Source organism: Cyphomyrmex costatus, unplaced genomic scaffold, assembly GCF_001594065.2.
Source record: "Cyphomyrmex costatus isolate MS0001 unplaced genomic scaffold, Ccosl1.0 scaffold5, whole genome shotgun sequence".
In the NCBI taxonomy this organism is placed as follows: Eukaryota; Metazoa; Arthropoda; class Insecta; order Hymenoptera; family Formicidae; genus Cyphomyrmex; species Cyphomyrmex costatus.
Genome location: NW_017279267.1, coordinates 5,259,254 through 5,283,493, shown reverse-complemented (window position 1 = coordinate 5,283,493; position 24,240 = coordinate 5,259,254). Strand labels below are relative to the sequence as shown.

Below are 24,240 nucleotides of genomic sequence, written 5' to 3'. Positions count from 1 at the left end.
AACAACAGTTATACTTACAGTCTGCTGCTGGGTTCGTTGTTGGCTTCATCGCCTTCAATTCGATACACCTTACCGGACATGACATACTCAAAGCTGTCCGCCCTGGAACCTCCCTCCTGTTCCATAGGATTCCACTCGTTACCATCTGGATATCCGTCCTCACGTAACGTCGTCGATAACACAAGACGGAATTTATCTCCTAAACATACAATGATATTTTGTTATACGTATAAAAAATTTATCTCACATACAGAATTTTCGTTCGTTAAAATTTTTGCTCTCTACGACGTTAGAGAGAAAAAAGGCTTGGTTATATAGGCAAAATAACTTTTTTGTAACTTGATTACCAAATATATAACTGGAAGTGATAAAATTTCCAGATAAATATTTACATAAACGTAATTTTGTTAAAAATATGTAATATCTTATCCAACATAATGGCACAGCTACGTAAACAAATTTCTTGAACACATATCATGTATATTAAAAATATAATTCCTAAAGGGAAAGAAAATAAATCTTATAGAACTGGAAAAATTTAAATATAATAGAATTGATAGAAAAATGTACTGAATTATTACTTAAATGACTAAGTAGAGCATTTTACAGGCACTTTTATCTTCGTTATAATATTACAATACTAGGTGCCTAACGCTTCGACGCTGGATGATCCCGATGTTTCTCTAAGCACAAAAAAGCACCAACAAGCCGTGCAATGACGGAATATCAACGGATCCAATAATAGCGTTCACGCGAATCCATCGAAAACACATCGCTACACGATTGCATCAGTTTCATTGCATATATTATATTTGTGAGTGCTATTAAAGTGTGTGTGAACTAACGGATCTGCCCTTTTCACCATAAATACAATATTTCAATGAATACGGCACTTACTTTGAATCTTACTACGTAAAGTGCACTTCACAACTGCGTTGTGTGATAATTAGGCTGAGTACATGTTACACAATAAGATAAGAATTTATAAAACTGCGAAAAAATGTAAGTAATCATTAAAATATATACTAATTATTTTACTTATTATATATATATATTAGCAATAAAAACTTGAAATGTCTGCTCATTTAGGCTAGTTTGTGTGTCCCATCTCTCGATAAACTTCAACTCAGTATTTTATCAGGAGACGCGGTAGCGTCTCCGGCCATGTTTTCTCTTATGCTTTCTCTTTTGTTTATCCAAAGAATGAAATCTAATCCTTATTCTTATTAAAAATTATATACACGAAACAATCATAGATACGAAGGTGCTTATAAAACACCCGTCTCTGGCGTCACATCGCGAGAAATCGACAGATATCGCGCGAATATAAAATTTTTATTATTTTATTTAATATGATTAATAGGTCTTTCTGAAACATTAATCACAAAAATATAATTTCATTGATTACTATTATTATGAAGCTATATTCGACCAGCGGAACAGTGCTAATTGTGAGCATCAAAAAGAAAACAAGATTGCTTGGTTTAAATCAAATCGTTATCGTTGAATTAAATTAATTTACCGGGATTTAGACAAATAAAATTATATATCTAGAAAATATCTTTCTACTGTATCAGATGTGCTTATAATATTAAGGTAAGTTCACTTGCATGATGTATGAAATTACCCGAGTTGTACGAATTAAACGCTTCTAGAATTCGTTAAGTTCGATATCGGCAAAGAAAAAAACCGATCATAAAGTTGAGGCAATTTAGGAAACCGTATAAAAAGAGATAGGAAAGAGAAATATATAAAAAGGAAACTGTTAAAAGAAGATGATCACATAGATATATAGTGCCAGATTAAAAATAAAGTAGGTAATAAAAGAGAAAATTGAAGCCACACGTTTTAATAAGACTCGATGAATAAATCATCAATTGGCATCGTAAACCATGAATCTCGAATCATCGCTTCAATCGAATATACACAGATTCGTCTTAAGCAAAAATCCCAAAGGGCCTGTTTTGCAGTTGTTGTCGCAACGCATTCTGCACTTCAATAATGTGGTAGATACGCGAGTATAATCGTTGGTTTACAATGGAAAAGGTTGCCAGTTTCCATACGAAGCCCTGAGCTGAAACGATACGTAAGAAAGCCCGGGACGCAAGGTCAAGGTTAAGCACACACAACGGCAGGTATGGTGTGAGCTTTAATCGATACTACATCGTCGTTGCCGGCGCCGCCACCGCCGCCGTTGCTACGCTGCCGTCGTCTCCGCGCAGCAAGAAAAGATTACCCGTTCAACAACAAGCAAAATTGTTCGCGCGATTTCCATTCGCTCTTTTTCAATTTTTAAGTTTACACTCCGCCATCGTACTTGCTCGCCAATATAATAATACATCGAGAACGTGTCGTGATTGCAAGATCGCAGATTTTCATAGATAACGCACGAAAGCTTTCTTCTCGCGCGTGATAGATGAAAGGCTAATAGCAATGTGGTTATCAGTGCGAACGAATCCGGAAAAACCGGTCAATTGATCTCACCGCTCTCCACGAAGAGTATAGGTACGAGCTTACATCATAATGGTGTCACATCGTAACAGCGACGGCTACTATAGATCATCCGGTCGAGCGCGGTAATATCTCTCGTGCTTAAATTAACCCTCATTCAACCAAAACGCCATGTCCGATGGATGATTTGTCTCTCTCTCTCTCCCTCTCTCTCGACGTAAAACGTAAACTTTTTCGAAGGCGCGCATTTCTAATCAGATGATTCCAGTTCGCGAATGAAGGTCCGATAAGGTGAATTACCAAAACTATCGTAGTATTGAGGGGGGGAGAGGGAAAGGTAAACGCGACGATACTCCGGAGTGATGCGCAGTATCGGACTACATACATTTCGGTGCCGACTCGACTAATTAAGGATCGGTTAATGCGGAACCGGAAAGAGAGGATGAGTCCCAGGGATCGCGCGCGCGCGCGCGAGCGCGGTTCACGAGAGTGACCTTGAGAGAGCCGCTGCGATTCTCGCGTAGAGAGGACCTCCCACGAAATCGATAACGCGTGACAGCGCGCAGCCGACAGCGGCGATATATACTACATACATGTACGCGCATTGGGGATCCAACACAACGATATGCGGCTTACCTCGGCGTGGCTCGGCCTGCTCTCGACGCGCGACGCAGCGTCCGCCCGTCCGGATCCTGTCCGAAATTCGCCGCCATCTTGGCCCCGTGACGCGAATCTCGGGGCGGCGCGGGGCGGTGCGGTGTGCGCGCTATACTGCCTCCGCGACCGCGGGTATTCTCCGTGGTATTCCGCTCCTTCCGTACCGTTCCTTCCGTACCGTTCCTTCTGTGCGCCGCGCCACGCCGCGCGTACGACCTTGCCGACCTTCCCGCTCCCTTCCGCGGAGCGGAGATTCACGAGATCGCACAAATCGACGCTCTCGATCGGCAGCGCGCACCACGTATCCTCCATCCATCCCTCCTTGTCGACGCCCACGCGCGTCGATCTCTCGTCGTCACTGTCAACGTCATTGGCATATTGTTTTCAGAAAAAGACGTTCGTATATCTACGGCGAAAGATATCCTCCGAAGCGAGGAAACGAGCGGCACTCCGACGCGGACGTATTCAATATGTCTGCTCATTAATCGCCGAGAGGGACATTTGACGCGCACATGACGAGCGTAATTTGCACCTGCGAAACTCGTCGGCGGGCACTTGAACGTAGCGCGCACGAACCCAGTTATTGCGCGAGAGCAACACATACGAGACATCGCATCGACGAGTGGCGACGACGGGTGCAGCGAGCGGAGCGAGACGACGAGAGGAAAGCGGAGACGCGCGCGCGACGTGTGTTTTACTCTCGCTGTCGTCGAGGAAGAGACGAGTAAGCGCGTGTACGCGGAAAGAGGGACACCGGACGCGCACACGGAACAGGCGCGAGCGAACCGACGACGACGAGAACGACGCGAATATCGCGCGCACTTTACGCGACCGACATGGTTGCGAGTCGTGGCCGCTTTGACCTTGGCATTGAACTTGTGGGCGCCGGACGCGGGACGAGGTGCGCGACGGAAGACCTGCGCCTGCGGAAGGGAGCGCCGAAGTGGGGAACGCAGCTGAGCTGCGGAATGAGTGGCCCGGGGTAAAAAGGGTAAGAAGAGAGAGAGAGAGAATTATAGTGGGAGGGAGATTGCGTCATCTCGCGCAAGCCTGAACGCCGCGCGTCAATACAGCGACGAGGCGAGGCGAGGCGAGACTCGCCTGCTTGCCTGTGCCTGCCTGGCTGCTAGCCTGGCTAGCCTGGCCCTTATGGTATGGACTAACCTTCTCGCGCACGTACACTCTCTATATAATCGTACCTTCCACTTATCTATCTATATCGAATGTATTCTGTAAATATATGCGTTACGATTTCAGACTCTCTCTCTCTCTCTCCCTCTAATGTGTAAACAATTCAATTTAAGAATATGAAACGAGAACGTGACATCTGATATTACCTCGGATATTACGCTATATTACGATGTATCGAATTAGTCTTTTGCTATATCGTAAGTTATTCGTTTCTTGTCGCTTTTAGGATGGGCTTTTTTTTTTTTAAATGCATCCGAATCTGATCGAATGTAAAATTGGATTATTTATACGGGGTGACCGCGTAGCAGCAGCAGCAGGTTTCTATATTTTCATAATGTTACGTACATCCCAGGATTTTCAATAACTTTAAACTGTTTGAAATATTGGCAATATGACATGTAATGTCATTTGCGACATATCAATGTAAATACCAAAAGATACGAAATAGACTGTCGTTACCATAAAGATAATCATCTCACTTTGGAATTGGCCAATTTCGTCGAGCCCGATTCAAAGACATGGAACATCTGTATCCGACAAATAGTAGGCTGTATCGAAATAAGGCATCGTTGCCCTTAGTTTGGATCAACTTCACCAATCGCTGCAACCGCATCGGTAATTCAGAGGCGGAGTCAAGACGAGCCTCGAAGTCGGACTCGGTCAGCGAGTCTTCATTGGTCAAGTTCAGAGACGAGGAAGCGTTAATCGCCGTGATCGTGCTGCTCTCCGGCGAGACGCAACGTGCTCGCTGAAGCAAGATGGCCAGACTCAACGATAAATCACACGTCATCGTATCTCCGATATAACCGGACGAGCGATCGCGAAAAGATGGCGGGTTAAAAAAAAAGATATTAGGGACAAACTATTTCCGTGGACGTAGCGATTAGCGCAGAGATGAAATGAAAGACAATATATGTATGTATATACGATATCACTATCATTTTTCGTGACAACACATCATGTTGCAATGCAAAAACAAAAATGTTAATTTATAAGTTTAAACATTGTAGTGTCATTAAGTTACTTCTTGTATGAATAAAATAAAAATATTAAAATACCAGGAACAAGTGGAATTTCTTAAAAATATTTAATTGATATAATTTTTTTATCGTATTGGCTTATTTTTATATTATATTGTACGTAAAAAGTATATAATGAAAAATATTTAGAAATATAAGTGCGATAAAAAAATGTATAATATGCGTAAAGATTATTTGAAGCTCCTTCCTACTCACCACAATCGTCAAATTAATAATGTCAGAAGCGAAAAAAACACAATGTAAATTAATGCAAAATCAATTAAAACAGAAATATTTTTCAATAAAACAATATTTGCATTTGATAGACTACATTTATATGAAATACAGATACTGACAACTCTTTTTTTTATTATGGAATAGATTAAAATCATATATATTTATAGCTAATTTCAATTTGTTTCTAGATAGACATATTTTCATTTCAAGTATACAATTATTTATTGATTGCCAGGATAGTAAGTTTTTGATATATTTTACAAATCTATTCTATTGATTGCAAACGTTGTTTTATCAAAAAATACATTTTAATAAATTTATAATAATACATTTCTAGAAATTCTTTTTTTATTTTTGTCGCTTCTGATGTCACAATCTAAAATGACTCTGGTGACTTTTAGACAGGAGCTTTAATAATAAATCTTGTTTTTTTCTGAAATAAATGACATAAAAGCACACACGGGGATGATTTCCTAAGAATTTTACTTACACTTGTTTGGTTTTTTCAGAAGAAATGACTGTGTTTAAATGAAATATTTCGAGATTAATCATGTCCCTCTCATAAAGAGAGAGGTGATGTTGCAATTTGGCTTTGATCAAACGCATTTGCTCTCTATGCGAATAAAAGATTGTTACAAATCTTACCAACTTTTACTGTATTGTGTGACAAACGCACACACAATTTAGCCAGAGACAACTTAAAAGACAAGTGCAAGAGATTCGCATTAGCGACGGAAGTGCAAAAAGTGATAAATAGTGTAAGAAACGAATGTCTTTTGCCAAGAAATCTTGAAATACATGAACGAAAAACTATAGCATTTGAGATAAAAGAAAAAGATTTTTAATATATTATAATTATTATAATACATTAAAAATGTAAATTTCTTGTATTGTGAAAGCTTTTCCGTATCATGTATTTTTCGTGAGAGAATTTACGTGAAAAAATATTACTTTCAAAAAGTAAAATTCATATAACTTTATCAACAATCATCTGTATTATTTAATTATAATATACAACATTAATACTATAGTATTATATATTAAAATTTTCGAATACATTCTCTCTCTCTATTTGCTATTAAAATCTTTACTATATAAAATCATTTCCAATTTCCCATAATTTTTGAAATTATTTGCACCTCAACATTTTTACTAAAAAAATATAGAATGAAAAAAAGTTACCAAATTGAAATTATTTTAAAGCTCCCCTTGTAGATACAGAGAGTTTAAAAAAGAGACCGGAAGTGCCATTGGCGAAGTTTGGAAGTCATACGAGAGAGAAAAGTCGAATATCACGACCGCTCACGGTTGCCAAATGCATTTCGAAAGATTACGTTCGCACATAAACGCCAACATAATTTTGCGCGACGCAATTCAAAATATATGACAAAAGTCTTTTATGCATCTCCAATTTCTAAAAACGTCGGGGAAAAAACTTGCATAGAATTCTAAAAACAATAATAACAGTATTATAAACTCACGGAAAAGTTTAATTGGCTGGTATCAAAACTAGTTTTAAGTCGAACTAGCATAATGTACAACGATTTCATTAATTAAATATCAATTTTATCAATTAAATTATATTTAATAAATTTTACAAACATTATGTTAAATCGAATAATATATTCACGTTATGTAGATTAATCTAAATAACAAAGAAATTGAATTATAAAAAATTGATATAATTAAAATTTTAATTTAAAATCTATTTTACTTCATAATTAATTAATACCACGAAGTATCCTCTTGAGAAAAATTTTATATAATGGTAAGTTTTGCACTCTAACCATAAGATGCTTAAGTGAAAATCAATCGAGAATGTTCAACATAATTAGATAAAGAAGGTCATATTTCGTCAACGCAGGTCTTGATGTCTAATGATATTTTTGTGTGAATTTTATAATTTCTAGTTTTCAAACAAGCTGCGCTCCGATTATTTGTTGATAGTGAAACATAATCTTAAATTAAGTTGGATTGCATAAAATCTAGACATCGGATTCTTTTAAAACTGCATATTCTTTCAGGAAGCGCAGATTGGAAAGTAAAACCAAAATAGAAATGTCTTATTGAAAAAGCATTCTAAAAATACATATTTAATTATGCATATTTACATATTTGTACATATTTGCATATTTTGTGTACATTTTCATATTTTGTTTGCATAAAATATTCGGTGTTTACAGTAATAAATCACAAAATAAATTGACAAGCAATTTAATATTAGTGATGTTAATAAACATTTTTAAAAGATGTTTTTCCATAACATATACATACACTAGTTACTGTAATTAATCACCACATGCCTCGATGATTGAATTAGGAAGACATCTGCACGGAATGAGAGCCAGACCCAAATGCCATTTAAAAAATGATATTTTTCACAATAAATTCTTTACATTATTTTAAAGATACTCATTAGCACATCAATAATATTAAAATGCTTGTCAATTCCAGCTTTAGTTTAGAAGTGTTTCAAAATTGACAAATAATCGACGCACAGTTTACTTAGCCTTTGTCAAAATTGTAAAATCCACACTATGATATCGTTAGATTCTAAGACTTTGAAAAAAAAAAGCCTTCTTTTTACTCTTCATCATTTAAATTAGCTCATTTTAGTATCGCTTTTCGAATATTCTGTATAAAATTTTTCAGACATGTATTACGTGTGAAATGAGCTTTTGCTTTTAACACACTTCTCAGTATAACGATAAAAATGGAGAACAATAGGCTGATTTTTGTATTTCAGAAAAACATGAAACATTAGTGGCTCAAAATTACATTGCTAAAAAATTATCGCACCTTTGCACAAAACAACGGAATATGATAGTCTTATGGGATATATGTATTTTTTAATTTCCTTACGAATACATAATTGTAGAAGAATATAGTAACTTAACCTACCATTTAACTCTTAGAATGTTATCATAATGATGCAGTACTCTGTTATCAAATTTTATGCATAAGGAAATAGCGTCACTTTTAATTAATGTAACACAATCATTTCATATATTTTATACTTTAAACGACAAAAAAATATTTTGTATTTATAGTCTAGAGTTTTATAAACATAAATAACTTATAATTTAAAAGGAAAGAACAAGTATTAATCTTGAAATGACATGGAGCATGTAATCAAATTCAACTTTTCATCCACTTAAATATAAAATGTATAACACAAAGTAATAACACAAAATTGCTTAAAAACTGAAATCACTTTTATCAGACTTTCTATTATAATATTGATTACCTGGAGGTTCAATCTGATATAACGAACATAATTTTTTAGCTTATCGTATTTTTTAGAATGATAAATTGGACCTTCTAATGATTACTGACGGTATAGCTCAACGTTCAATAGCCTCACTCGTACATAAAATTTACGTATCTATAGCCAGAGTTAATTACATATTTCGTTTAGAAATTATAATTGGAAATAAACCAAAACTTTTCGTACTTTCGCTCGTTTTCTTAATAAAATTATAAATAAATCTCTTTCAGGAATTCAGTGTTCTTCCTTTAGTTTACAAAGTTTACAGTATGCTTAATGTATCAGAAATATTTTAACATTTGATACGATTAACGCATTATCGCGATTAGATAGTTGAAGTAGTGCAAGTATGATCAAATATTAGACCTTTGATCGCTTCAGTAAATAAAAGCAATTAATTTAACAATAATAAAACTCACCTAGTTCCATTGGGTATAACCAACTGTTGATGTCCAAGATGAGATCCATTTTGAATGACTCCGACTCGCAATGGAGTCTGTTCACTGAAATCCACAAGGAAAAAATACATCATTAAAAATTGTGCAACATATACTGTATTATTGGACGATTGATTATACGATACTATGGAGATGATTCATAGTTTTGTTCAAACGAATTCTCGAGAGGAAAATCTCACTTTCGATCAAAGATACAGCGATGACGCAGGTTGACGTCATCAATGATTAACCAAATGAAATTTTAATTTGCGATAATACTGACGTACATTTATAAGAACGTATACACACGTATCTCTATATGTAAATATTTATTTAATACCTGTTCACACTTGAATATACGATTATCAAATCAAATATTTTTCTCTCTTTTTTTTCTTTCATTTTCGTTCTTTTCTCTTTCATACGTATATCAACTTACACATTGGCAAAACACTTTCGACATTTAATCAAAGCAAAATAGTTGCGTTATTTTGTTACTCAAAAAGCACCTTTTGCTACATCGTCGCTCATTAATGCGATAATAACACAGAGTTAATTCCGGATTCGATAAATAAAAAAAATCTTGTAATGCAACGTTGCTGTTTAAACCTGCGCATAAATAAAAAAAGTGCGAAATTTAAAAAAAAGCTATGTTTAGAGTATTCGAGATGCGTATAATTTTATTACAACTACGCGCTTAAATAAATTCGAACAAAGTTTACATAAAACGCTGATTAAATTTTATAACATTTTTAATATAAACTTTTGCATTTAACTTCAGCAATTTAAAAAAAAAATTTTAATTTTGTTTCTATTAAACAATTTTTTCAGTTTTCTTTCTATCTCTATTTAATTTCAAAAATAATCGTACATATATACATCTAGCTTGAGCTTCCTACAAATTATTTTAATAATCTAACACAATTAAAAAATAATAATGTAATAAAATGTTCAGATTTATATTCTAGCTAAATTTTTAGACGATTGAGCAAAGCCGATTTTTCCCTGTATGTTTATATAAAACGAAGTACATTGATAACCAAACGCAGAAGAACAAAAGAAATATTTAGTAGAAAAACTGTAACCATTTACAGCAAAAAAATGAAATGCAAAAAATTGCATCGTTGGAAATTCACATAAAAAAATGCAATTATGCCATACTTTAGAGAAACTATTAGCGTTTAGCATTAGATAAGAAAAGCGCCGGTAAAAGAATAAGAAAACACAGTATCACACATTTGCAAGTGCATTGCTGGTCTTTCGCGTATACGAGTCATATTGAAACTTCACATAATACACGTACATAAAAATATTTTGCACTTTCTTCCGCATTATATTTATCATCGGTAAAATAAATGTTGTCGAATTTAATTTACAACTCAATTAATATATTTACAACTAACGCATATATCTTGTGCTTTAAGTAATACCACAATCTATATAATATTACATACAATAACAATAAAATAAATAAAATGAATAAAGTTTGAAATCTGAAAAGAGCACACGTTACAAGATCTTTCGCTTAGACATGCAATAAGAGAGCAAAATGTTCTATGTGAAGTGCGTGTTCCCTTAGCGATAACAATCGATCCTTTTATGAATGACGAACAATTGGATGATCACGAATTGCACGCGTCATGCTTCCGACTTATCTCGCCATACAGGTCCTTGAGATCCAAGGTCTCACACTCTCGATACCTATTGATTTCATCGATGCGTGACACCACCCGCATCGCAATAATCGAATATCGACTTGATATCGTTCTCACGCGGCACGATTGATCTCGAGAATGGTCGCGAAGAACACTGTCCGCATCGTAGATCAACGTCAATGAGTAATGAAAAAAAGAAATATATATATATATATATATTATACTAAAGCTTGCATCGCTATATTTATTTTTCGTAATGTGACGTAGTAATCTAATTTGCATAACGTACTGTAATATGAAAAATTCAATTTCGAATTATATTGTCATATCATATAAGAAACTCATTTAATATCTTTAGAAATATGATGTTTTGTGAAGAGAAATCTTTAGGCCCGTATTCACACGCGCTCATGTTACTGCGCATACTGCGCATTAGCATATACAGTTCACATATTGTAGAATTTCAGAAATAAAAACGCACATTTATCGATAAAAATACTTCTGCGAATATATGGGCCTTAAAGTCAAGATAATATATAACGTCAAAAGAAAGATATCGTGCAAAAAAAATGTCAATCTTTATTGAACAATTAAATGATCTAAAAATTAAGATACGATAAATTGAGAATTTCCAGAAATTATCGCCTCCCCCAACCCCCGCGAGAAAATATTTCAGCCATTACGCGAATAATTCACTAATAATAATTTATTCGTCGATCTAAAAACCCAAAGACACTCGGATTAAAAAAAAAAGAAACGGAATTAGAAAGAGTGTGCACTGATAATGTTCATTCGCACCTCATTTCTTCTACCCACGCATTCCACACTGTTTTTTCTCGACTAATTTCACCCTCTTTGTCTCGCATTTTTCAGTCTTCCTTTCTCTTTCTCTCTCTCTCTCTCTCTCTCTATCTCTTGCGCGCGCGCGCGCGCGCTGGTTACTTTAATTTCTATAAATTTCACTTCTATAAATACCGCGCCATTGAAAACTCTATCCCTTTTAAAGAGACCGCGTCTCGCGATGATAGAAGAACACACATAACTAACTAATCCCGGGGCAAGCTGCGACAACACTACGATCTACTCTCGTTGCTGACGTTGCTCTCAGCTGGCAACCTTTACGAAGGAGGGCAAACCGGCGGCGACGGCGCCGAAGTGAGGAGACAACCAGCAACGGCGACCTTTACGGTCCATCCGCTGCCGGCGTAAATTTTCCAACGAGTTACCTCCTCCTCGGAAAAGGGCGGCCATCCTCCCCAACCAGCTCGTGCCATCCCTCATCAAGAGAGGGGAAGAAGGTACATCCACCCTCTCACAATGTCCTCTCACTCCGTCGCTTGTTCTCTACATCTCTCGGATATAAATTTGTATTAATGTTACTCTTCCATAATGAAAAGGAAGAAAGTGATATTAAGAGTAAAGTCTCACTGATACAGTCTGCACCAATTTACTCTAAATTAATTTCTCATATTATAGTATTTACTGTTAATAGTCGATCCTTCTCTGTTAATTATAAGATCTATATCGATGTCATAAATGGAGATTTAATAGTGTTATCAGTCGAAAATTCGAGTACTTGTCCGATAAGATAATAAATTGGTGAAGCAAAATTTAAGATAAATGTATCTTTCTTCTAATAAAAGTCACACGTGATTAGAAAATACATTTGAAAATACATTTGAACATACAAGAATCATCCACATGTGGATTCATACTTTCGAAATTACGTAGATCGAAAGAAATTATTCTAATCTCGATAAATTTGTTTCTTTTTTTTTTTTGCCAAGTGTAGAAAATAGTTCCATCTAGTACCACACAAGCATCAATTTTATTTTATCTTAGCATCGAAATTTTGACTCATTAAACCATTACACGCCAATTTCAATTATCCTTAAGAAGAGCATAAAAAGGTTATTATGTGATAATTTTTACACTCTTCTATGAGTTGCACTTTCGCCGGTGTTCATTTTCCCAAACTATTCATTATTTGTGTTGCACCAAAACGATCCCTCTCCTACCTTTCCCTTTTCAGAAAGGAAACAGAGAGAGGGCTCGACCAGCCATCCTCGATGCGTCTCAGTATAGAACGAAAGGGCCATCCCTATGGCATTGCACTTATCCCCACACTATTTCCACACTACATTACTCCGCCTACTCCGAGTTCTTTTTTCCTATCCTCTCCGCTCTATTTCGCATTTCAAACCAGGAAGAATTTTTATCCTGCTCTCATTCTTGTTCGTAATTATCTCGCTCGAATTTGCTACTCAATTTTTTTCGCGAGTTCCATCCTTCCCCACAGTAGACTTTACAACTTCAGTTTTTTTTTTGTTTATAATAATTATTATACAGAATATGATTCACGTGAAAACGTCAGAGTTTCACTCGGTAATACAACATTATGAATGTTTACGTTTTCAAACATTGTTTTCTCGTAAGACAAGATTACGGGATACGTTTTTTAAAAATAAACGCAAATCGCGAGATTTTCTCTCATTTCCTTTTTTTCACATCGCGTTAACTTTCTCTATTCTTCGTGTCATATTACTTTAACGAGCGCGTCCGACATATAAAATATCCCTCGCACTTTCATTCGTGATTAATTATCACAGCAGAAGATAAAACTCTATAATTTTATGACAATACTATGCACATTTAATTATGAATTGATTAACAATTCAATAATGGTAATCGGCTGTTGTGAACGGGACGAACAAAGTACGAAGACAGTGAATAATTTTCAATCATAAGCAAGTTTAACGAAAAGTATTCGTAAAGCACATGATGCTCGTTACTTTTTAAATTTAAAATCGCATATATGACGTTTTATATTTCATACTCTACAATGGTTTGTAATCCAAGCAATTTCGGAAATAACATCTATTACTAACATAACAAATACTAAGAGAAATCTCTACTTTTTAAAACAATTACTTAAAATATCTGAAAAAAAATTTCAATGCATATATAATTTTCATGTACACACATACGCAATATATGTATACGTATAATTTTTAAGCAGTATTTTTCGTAATATGTATGTATAGCTATTCCACAAATATTCTATGTTATCACAATTTTATGTAATTAACACTAAGATAAATACAACGAGTAATTACACAGTCCCCTAAGATGTGTAGTTACAATTAATTATACACTCTTGACTCGGATCGCAATGTGCTTCGTTTCTTTTATATTAAGTACTGTTGGTTTTATTAATTTGACTCAGATTTAGAATACGCTTTGTAGAATTAACTCACGTGAGATTTCAATAACTTCTCTGCTCTATGCTAACATTCGTCAATATAACCAGGGATCTCATAATGATAGCGATGCAACATCTTAATAGAAGACTGCACAAAGTTTTGTACGTTTATATTTTCAAAATTTACCGGTTTTTTAAATTTTTATTTAACACTGATAATATATATTATCCGAATAGTCTATTATTTTATTAAACATTGTTTTGTCCGTAGCCTTTCTTATTATCGTTACTAATAAATACAACGTTATCTTTTTTAGAAAATAAAAAAAAACTCTTCTTACTGTGTGCCGCATATTTACTTACTATATAAAAAATACATATTATATTATACGATAACACGAATCTATATGTATACGCGTATTTCATATTTCATCTAATACTGCACAATCCTATAACTGTAAATATTTTTTATAAATAAAATGTAATGGCAAAATCACATTGGATACGCAACCGATTCATTCTGAGAATCCTTATTAACAATTTTTATTTTAGATAATCGATCGCAGTTTTAATTTAACACCTCTTGCCACGCCATTCGGTCATTTTCCGATAACGCACCCCATGAATTACATCAAAAATATACGTAAGGTTGCTATACTTAGGACTATGAGTAGAGTAACACGCTTATAATGAGTTTGCCGGTGAATTACTCAAGAAAAGTAGATAGAAAGAAGAAGAGAGAGACATATAAAGGAAGTCGTTAGAGCCTTTACATTAAAATATTTAAAATACAGGTAAACGCGCCATATTCAAAAAACAAATATTAATTATCACAGCAATTTCCACTTTGAATTTACTGTTAAGAGATCTATACAAAAATTAATTTAAGGTTGATGATATATGAATATAATCATAAAAAATTCTTTAAAGATTTCTTCTCTAAAAATTCTTAAAAATATGTGATGGAGCATAAGCCCATTATTGATCTCGTTTGGGATGTACTAAGAAAATAATCATACTATAAAGCATTCAATAATATGTATAAAATATAAAATATATACCTGTATATATAGAACGAAGTGTAGAATTTAATTTTATACTAGAACAGAGAATGATATTTTGACTTCACATAAAAATATTTTTACTTCTCGAAAAAATTCTCGCTTTCTTTAAAAAAATATCAAGGTTCAAAACTCATCTAAAATTTTAGAATTTTTTTAAAAAATATATATATGAATCTAAAAATATTATATTTAAGACATATGTAATGTTTAAAAATATTTACAAATATATTGAACAAAAATAGAGTACAAAAGAAAAATAATAAATTTAAATAGAGATTTTACCACTATTTTTTATTTCTCTTTCAAAATATCTTAATAACTATATAAACAAGAAAAATAAACAATAATATAAGATAACCCTTGTTTATTTGCAAAGCAAAATAAGATATTTGTGAATATTTGGATTCCTTTTAACCATTTAATAAATAAAAAATATAATATAAATGTTTTACAGATAAGTGTACCAATTAGAAGACACATGAACTAATTATTGGACAAAGTGATGAAATATTTCAAATACAAAGTTTTAACAATATGTACGATTATAAATTAATCCGTTACTAAACTTTTATAAATAACAAATTTATTTAGAATCGTACATATATCATTAAAAGATTAATATTTAAGACTTTGTACCATTTATCTAACGAATTGAGTCACATCCATTAACTGTGCATTAATCGGTACGTATACCTTATTTGCTCATCTTATGGTTGTTTTAAATTTTAATACAAACAAACAAATTAACTCAAAATTAATTTAAAAATCTACTATATAGTCGAGGACAGTAAGATGGGTCTGAGTACAGTTTTTTACATTTTACGACAAGATCTCAAAGCAATACACAGCAATAGGAAAAAATGCAGCTGCGGGACACGAAAGTATAATTAATACTAACAAGAATAAAAATAAATCTACCAACAAAGAAACTTGAGAAATAGAAAAATTATATACAAGGTGGAACGACACAATAGATTAAACGTTTACTCTCCACGTCGAAGTAAAAATTAAATTTAAGCTACTAATAAAGAGACAAAGAAGAGGAAGGGATGGACGGGAGGGGAAAAAGATCGAGTCAAAGCGAAAGGGGTTGGTAGAGAGGGCGGCAAGGGGGCGATATGCGTGGGCTGGCTTCGACGCGGGGGTTTCCCAACTGCGCAATGTCGCTATCCGTTATCGACCGGTTCGCAAGCGCTATAAATACTGGGCACCAGGCTCTCGCTACCCCTATACTTCCCCCTCTCTCCTACAGTTTACCCTCGACCGACCACCCACGTATATATTCCCTACAACACTCTCTCTCTCTCTCTCTCTTCATCCCTCTTACGGCTGAGCCATCCTCCACTACATTTATCGTAGTTATCCCCGTGTGTATATCTCTCTCACACATACAGACGCGCACACAACACGCACGCACACAGACACACACACACACTCACACAATCAACAAGGAACGGAAAACCTTGACCTTCAAAAGAGCGTCAGAGGGCGAACATGGCGCTCTTTCCACCCTCTCTCAGTACTCCCCTTCCCATCTGAATGTTTCTGCCGCCTTCTCCTTTTACTACCCGCTACCACTCCGTCTTTTCTACCACCGCTTTCAAACTTCAACGATGGCCTAGCTCTTTGTTTCTCATCTCACTTCTGTGACGAGTAAAATTACATCGTTGTTTCTTTGCTATTTCGTGAATCGAGTTCTCGTCTCTCTCTCTCTCTATCGCTCCATTTCGATTATTATCATCCTTTGTAAGAATCTCTTTCCCAATACACCCTTTTAATATGTTAAATGCACTAAAAAGAGCATACAATGCTTTCGATTCATCTGAAAGCTTCGATTTAATTATGATGAACGAACTTATTTGAATTCATTATTTCATTATATACTAAGTAAGTGCTTCTTATCTCTAGAATATTGGTTAGAATTTTTCACTGATCTCTCATTTCTCGTTTCTACTAAGCATTAAGTATATTTACCCTCTTCGTATTTTTTTCTTTCGGATACAGCATCTAAATTCGGTACTAAAACTATCCAGCAATGTAACACAAACGTTTACAAATCTTCAAACAAGATGGGTCAAATAAATTGTATCGATTAGAAAACAAGAATAATTGCTACTTCACGAATCGACAAAGCTGTTACTTTCTCACGAAATGAAAATTTACGATCAGTCTCGTGACCTAGTCACAAGTATCCTTTGGTGGTCGAGAATTATGTGTGTCTGTCGAGTCTTAAAGTATCGCATTCTTTGGAGATAAACTGAATCTTTTATCTATGTATATATCACACACTCGAAATAGATTTTTCGTATGATAGTCGTTGACAAAATATTGATAGTTGCATATGGACGATTCGGGAAAGAGTACAGTAAGAATATCGATAACTCAATGAATTTTTACACATAAATCCGAGAAAGCATATCGGAAATTGACACATAACTCAATAATCGCGATAAAAATAATTGTATAAAAAATAGTATTTATTAATATATTTACTTTGCTACAAAACATAAATAAATAGTAATAATTTTATTAATCGTAATAAATAAACTTTTTTATAAAAAATTCTATATAGTAAATATATTTAACAAAATCATAGAGTTTTTATTAAAGTTAAATCGAATTGAATATGTGATTAAAAAATTTTAACGATTCTGGAATATATTGATTGTATAATAGATATTATCTTTCTAAAAATATATATATAAACAATATTCAATTCTAAAGACCGTCATTGTAATAACATAACTAATACGAATACGAAGCCTATAACAGTCTAACTTGAATCTTATTGTTAGTTACTTATATATAATAATTTCGCGTAAATTTATATACTAATATATGTAGCCTTTCTAAACTGCGCGTCGAACAATTGTCGGTCTTGAAACGCAACTCTAATATACTACCACAGTACTATCACGAATTAAATTGATTAACAATTTAATAATTAATTGATGCTCTTTTGGCATCTTATTATATATCGATGTTAAACTATATTAAAATCTGAAAATAATAATAATTCTTATTGAGGTAATATAAAATATTACCTCAGCTGGAAGTCGAACCCGAAATTATGTATATATTACATTATATTATACATATACAACAGTTTAAAGTCATTTTGTTAGACGAAATATTTTTTACCAAATATATTTTAGATCAATAACAATAAACGAATTTTAGAAGAGAAAAAAAAACAGAATATTTATTAGAGTTTAATATAAGAGAGACTCCGACGAATGTGGATGCTGTTATGACACACAAGTCGACACAAACATACACAGCCAAAATGTTGTATTTGACAGTGTCGTTGTTTTATAATTTGTATCACTTCGCAAATATCAAATTTTTACATTACATTACTATTTATTGTTTTGGAAGTAATACCCCAATAAGAGATTTTCAGATTGTACTCGGATATATTCAAACATAAATATTATATATAAGATTTTTTTTCTATTTCACTTTGGCGGTGAAATAAAAAAAAGCTAAGCAACGTTCCAATTATTACAAGACCACACTGTGTATTACTTGTGTCACACAGTGGATGACTGTGTTCCGTTGCTGGAAAGCACCCAATATTTACTTCTCTACTATAAAGACAAAGAGACTGTACGAGGATCTCGATGGCCGGTCTCAAAATCACGATATTTCGAAGCGTTGCGCAATGTTCTCCCTTCTCCTCCTCGTTCATCTTCCTCGGCTTGTCAGCTGGTCTCAAGGTCGACCGCTCGAGGGAACGATCTCGGACAAGGTGGGGACCGGTCTTTCAAATCACGCCACGTGCAAAGAAAAAATGTAGCTGAAACGTTGCTCGATTATGTCATATCTTTGTGGTGCGCTGGCACGACTTACAATTAGCTCGCTATCAATCGATCGAAACGAGGATCATTCGTAGTCAGTATTTATGCTCTGCGTGTATTTATAATGTCGCTGTATAAACCAATACGAGAATTAATCTTGCTGTGCTAAGACAAACATAAAGTAAAAATTTTTTATTCCGTCGTTTGTTATCATTTTCAGATTCAGAAATTAAAAAAGAAACAAATGTATGAAAAATAACTAAGTATTATAAGAGTTACAGAATATAATGCATTAAAAGCAATTCTATTCTGTAATTTTTTATTTTACTGAATAAATAAGCCTCGATGTATATAAGGGTACCTAAAATATACTTTGTAACAACAATATTCGATATAATCAAACTAGAAAAGACACTATCTGAATGTGTAATTTTGCGTGTACCTATGATAATTGAAAGCTCAATATTGCTGTAAAATGTGAAAGTTTGACATCATCTAAAAGTGACGCACAGTATTCAGTTTTTTCTTTTTTTTTATACATGAAGACAAACTTTTCTTGCTTATATAAAAATTTTTCGTTATACCTATATTTGTCATTTATACTGTTACGGCATTTACAGTTGCATTTTAAGGTAATTAATGGAATATTGTATGGTTTAGTAAAGGGATCTTTGGTCTTCGTAATGTGTCTGGAGAAGAAACGCGCGACTTAATCAATGACCCTTCGTACCCTGAAGTGAACCAAGCTTCTAAAAGATATAAACCTAGTGGAATTAGTAAACGGCGCATTCAACGCATATTCTGTTATCGACATATCTCTCTCCCTCATGAGACAAACAATCTCCAGGAGTTTTGACTGGCATCCGGAGAAATCGCACCATACAGTTTAATCAATACACGCGCGTTTGCAAATTACTAGGATATTTTCAAAGAGAAACAAGAAATGACAATAGAATTTTTAATACAATTTGCCACTTTCCTTTTTCTATTTATATACTCTATTTTCGTTTAAATTTAACTTAATCGTATATCTTATGTGGGTATTCACATTCATCAATTATTTGTCAAAGTCAAACAAAGTAAAAAAAATGACAACTTTGTCGATCGACGTTTGTTTGGAATATTACTAAGCACCGGTTTTTTTTTCGTCTTGCGTAAAAGAGTTCCAGTTTCATCAACTCATTACAAAATCCGATTGATTTAATTTGTCACAGAATTATTCGTCAGCTCTTTTTTTATTTTTTCGCCATAAATTCGATCTTTTTATTTATTTATACTATTTTATATCTGCACAGATTAATTTTATTTTTTTTTTTTTATTTAATTAGATATGTTGAAAATAACATGATTACAAATTTTAGAATTAACGGAACTCGTTTATCTATTTTCACAAATTTCAAGGCACTTTATGTAATACGTAAAACAATTAGATTAAAAAAGCTGGTAAAGATAACAAATTTTTACTTTTACTTTTGCTGTCTAAATATACGCAAGTATCCAATTCATAGGAAAGTATTTAAGTAGTTCTTTATCAATGCGATAATTTTTTGCAATTCGTTGAAATTTCTGCGTAAGTGATAAAGGTAGAAACGCTAGCATTTTTCGTTCGGTGTTACGTTCGAATAAATAACCGTCAACATAATACAAGTGCGCGCGCCGCGTCGGCGGATCGCGTGAATAGATAGCCGCCAGACACGCGCGTGACTCAGAAACGCAAATAAGGAAGAAAACATGATTCGACTACGCTCGTCGCAAAAGCGGACAAAAACGGCGATCTAACCGTTTCATCGAATCCACGTCGGTTTCATAATTCTCGAACTATATAGAAAATAATTGACGATTTTGCTCCATTTTTTTTTCTAAGAGAATTATAATCGCACATATGCTTGGTGTTTATTTATTGTATGAAATATGTTATTTAAGTATAATAATACGATAACTTATAATAAAAAGAATTAACATTATTCCGCAGCTCTCACAAAAAGAGATATATATATATATATATATATATGTGTGTGTGTGTGTGTGTATTTTTATTTTTAAATTATGAAATGCAATACTGAATTTTCTAATGGCTAACTTTAAAAGTCAACAAAATAAAGCCGTTCTCAAGACACTGATGTATTTTTATCAATTTATACTTTTAATTTGCGAGCGAATTTTTAAGACCATATCCAATCTACGTATCACGATGTTCTATAACTGCGTGGCTCGCCTATTCAGCATATTTAACTTGTACGTATACGAACGTGACGTTCAAGTTCCCGGAACAATCGAGATATCGCTACAAAAATCGCTTTAGAAACTATTTCTACTTCCGTGAAATATTCGCATTTACTTACGTTTGTTTATAATTTCCTCTCCATTTTCCTTTTTAACTCTCTTTAATTAATCTTACGTAAGTATTAATTGTTGTCAAAAATACTTTTTATAAAGTCATACTAAATTCTTACATATGCACCTATTATATACATTATGTGTAACATACACATGTACATATACATGTATATATAATAAGGTATCGACTGCGACACGAAATGCATTATCAAATCCATCATATCTTGACACATTCCATATTTTATCATGTCATTGCTAATGAGGATACTTCCTCTTTTTTTACTGTTTCTACACCTTAATGTCTGCTCCATGACAAATGCGAATACTTGTAAAATTAATGCATTTAGATATTTTCCCTTCGTTCGATTAATGTAGGGTAAGCTATAATTTAACCGTATACGCATATACGTTAAACAACTAAACATGTTGCATAATACGATATCAATTGTTAAACAGTCTAATAAAAGCGCCGCGACAAAAAAAAAACGAATACGGTCGATTCGAAAGTACGAGTTGAAATGAAAAAATTATCGGTACAAAAATATACTCACGGTGCTCCGCGTTAATCGAGGATCATCTCGCCGATCGTCGCTGATTGATGAAAGTGACGCGCGTTCGTATATCCGCCGTATAAGGCATTCCGTGATTCGCGTGTCTCGCACACGCTCGGTTCTTTTTCGCACGCACACACGTAAGTACGCGGACATGACCGAGAGCGGAGGCCACAGAGTGTGCCGGCAGATCGGGCAGATTCGACAAGTATAGGCGCCACTCGCCTCTGTCGCGCGCGCGGGGAATATTCTCGAAAATGCATCCGTTCCCGGAGCCGCCGAGAGAGGCGAAGAAAGACGCGCGAAAACCTATATGGGACGACATCTCGCCGAATTCGCTATAGGCGAGGAAGAAAGGAGAGAGCTGGATTTGATTCTCACGATCGAGAGAATGTTGCCGGCTGCCGCCTTGGCACTGACAGTGGCCCTCGCGCCTAGCAACACCGAACGCCAAACTGAAGGCAGCCGGGTACTCTCCCTCTTTCCTCCCACCGTTCCCCTCTTCCGTTCTCGCTGATCTGCGAACGGTATCCATCATGCGCGCCTCTCTCTCTCTCTCTCTCTCTCCCCCTTACTCCCGCTTACTCACTGTCGCAAATTTCATCTCCTTGCCTCGTTCACCACGTTCACTCGCCGAATACTCCGTGTCCACTCTCGCCGTCGTCCGTCGTCGTCGTCGTCGTCGTCGCCGTTACGAAATAGCCACGTGTCGCATTTCTTCGAATCGATAAGCGCGATGCGTATTTTCGATTTGCGTGTGCACCGCGCTCCATCGTACATAAGTACAAATCAATCGGTCAGTTTTTCTCAACAATTCATGGCGTGTTACCTCGACACTGGTCAAGTCGACCTCGACCGCGGTACCGGATCCGCGCGCGCGAAGCTCGCAGCCGCACCCGCTGATTGGTTGAACCGTGATGCCGCGGCCAATCGCGATCTCGTGCATTTACCTACTCTCGTGCACGTCCACTCACTCACGCCGACGACACCGGCCATCGCCGTCACAATCAATGTTGTGCAAAGTACTCTATTTTCAGTACCCTAAATACAGGTATTCTGGAAAAAATGTACCCAGGTACAGGTACTAGAAAAATGACATACCTAAGATACAGGTACTATTAACGTAAAATTTCAGAATTCAGAATAAATTGCATTTTAACAAATACGTCTTTGACGTTACTTTGATGTCAAAATGACGACGGCTTATTTGTGTGTTTCATGTATCTGCACGTAATATTTATTTATTATAAAAATTAATATTAAATTTTGTTATTATTATTATTATTATAAATAAAATAAAGTAATACTTCTAAAGCCGTTAATTGATTTTATTTAAACATTTTAAACAATCCGTGTTTATTTACTCAATCCACTATTAAAAAATAAAACAATGCAATATTATATGAAATGCTTTAATAAATTCAATAAATTAATAATATAAAATAATATAAAATGCTTGCAAAGAGCAAACGCAGTGTCTGAGTGTAATTTCGATCTTAAGTTTATAGGTTATCATTAATACAATTTAGGTAACGGTTTTAATGTTAAATCAAATAAAGTTGAAATAGAAATCACAATCAAAATAACAAAACTATTGTTATTTTGATTGTGATTGCTATTGTCATTAATATTGTTATTCCTATTATTGCTACTGCTGCTGCTGCTGTTGAAGGTAACAATAAAAATTAATTCGTATATATTCCACTTGATTACGATCGCGCGCACAATGGACCTACCCCTCCTTAACCCTTTGTTCCGATGCAACAGGGCCTACTGGATTCTAGTAAATCTAAGCATACGAGGAACCTTAAGCTGTCAGAAATCTCTATCATTTTTTATTCGCAGCCAAATGATTATATACTCAAAAAAAGTGATTACGCGAAATTACCTAATAAACACCAACTAACAGTAACAATGTTAATATAACACATGTGTATGTAACATAACATCAGTTAGATTCAGTTTAATATATCGATGTTATAATTTCCTACTCGATATAACTGATATATTACGTACATGTGTTGTATTAAAGTTGTTGAGTGAGAAATTACAATGTTAATGTAATATTAATTGATGTCTCCCGGATAGTTCGCAAAAATTGCTTCTGAAATAGAAGCGATAATTTAAAGCAATAACTGGTCGTGTTATCAGTGCTCGGCAGCAGCAATTTAATCGTTAATAAAATAAATAAAATTTCATCCGTATTCAAATTGGTATATACTGGCAATACAGAAATCCGTATTTCAATTCGATATAGTGAAGCAGTCATTTATTCAGATTTTGAAGTATAACAGCGTAATCTCTTGGCGTAATAACAATCCCGCGCGATCTCAACGGCGTTACATTTTATCATACATAAACGTTCGACCAA

General features: G+C 34.5%; 1 protein-coding gene across 1 annotated transcript in view; it reads right to left on the bottom strand.

Annotated features, from left to right (window-relative positions):
• Rpb8 (DNA-directed RNA polymerases I, II, and III subunit Rpb8) overlaps positions 1-24,240 on the bottom strand; it is a 57,041-nt gene that overhangs the window by 26,148 nt on the left and 6,653 nt on the right. Inside the window, exons 2-3 of the mRNA XM_018545648.1 lie at positions 9,243-9,326; positions 19-199 (exon numbers count right to left, since the gene is read on the bottom strand). Coding sequence (XP_018401150.1) covers positions 19-199; positions 9,243-9,326 — 265 coding nt within the window. The remainder of the gene's footprint in view (positions 1-18; positions 200-9,242; positions 9,327-24,240) is intronic.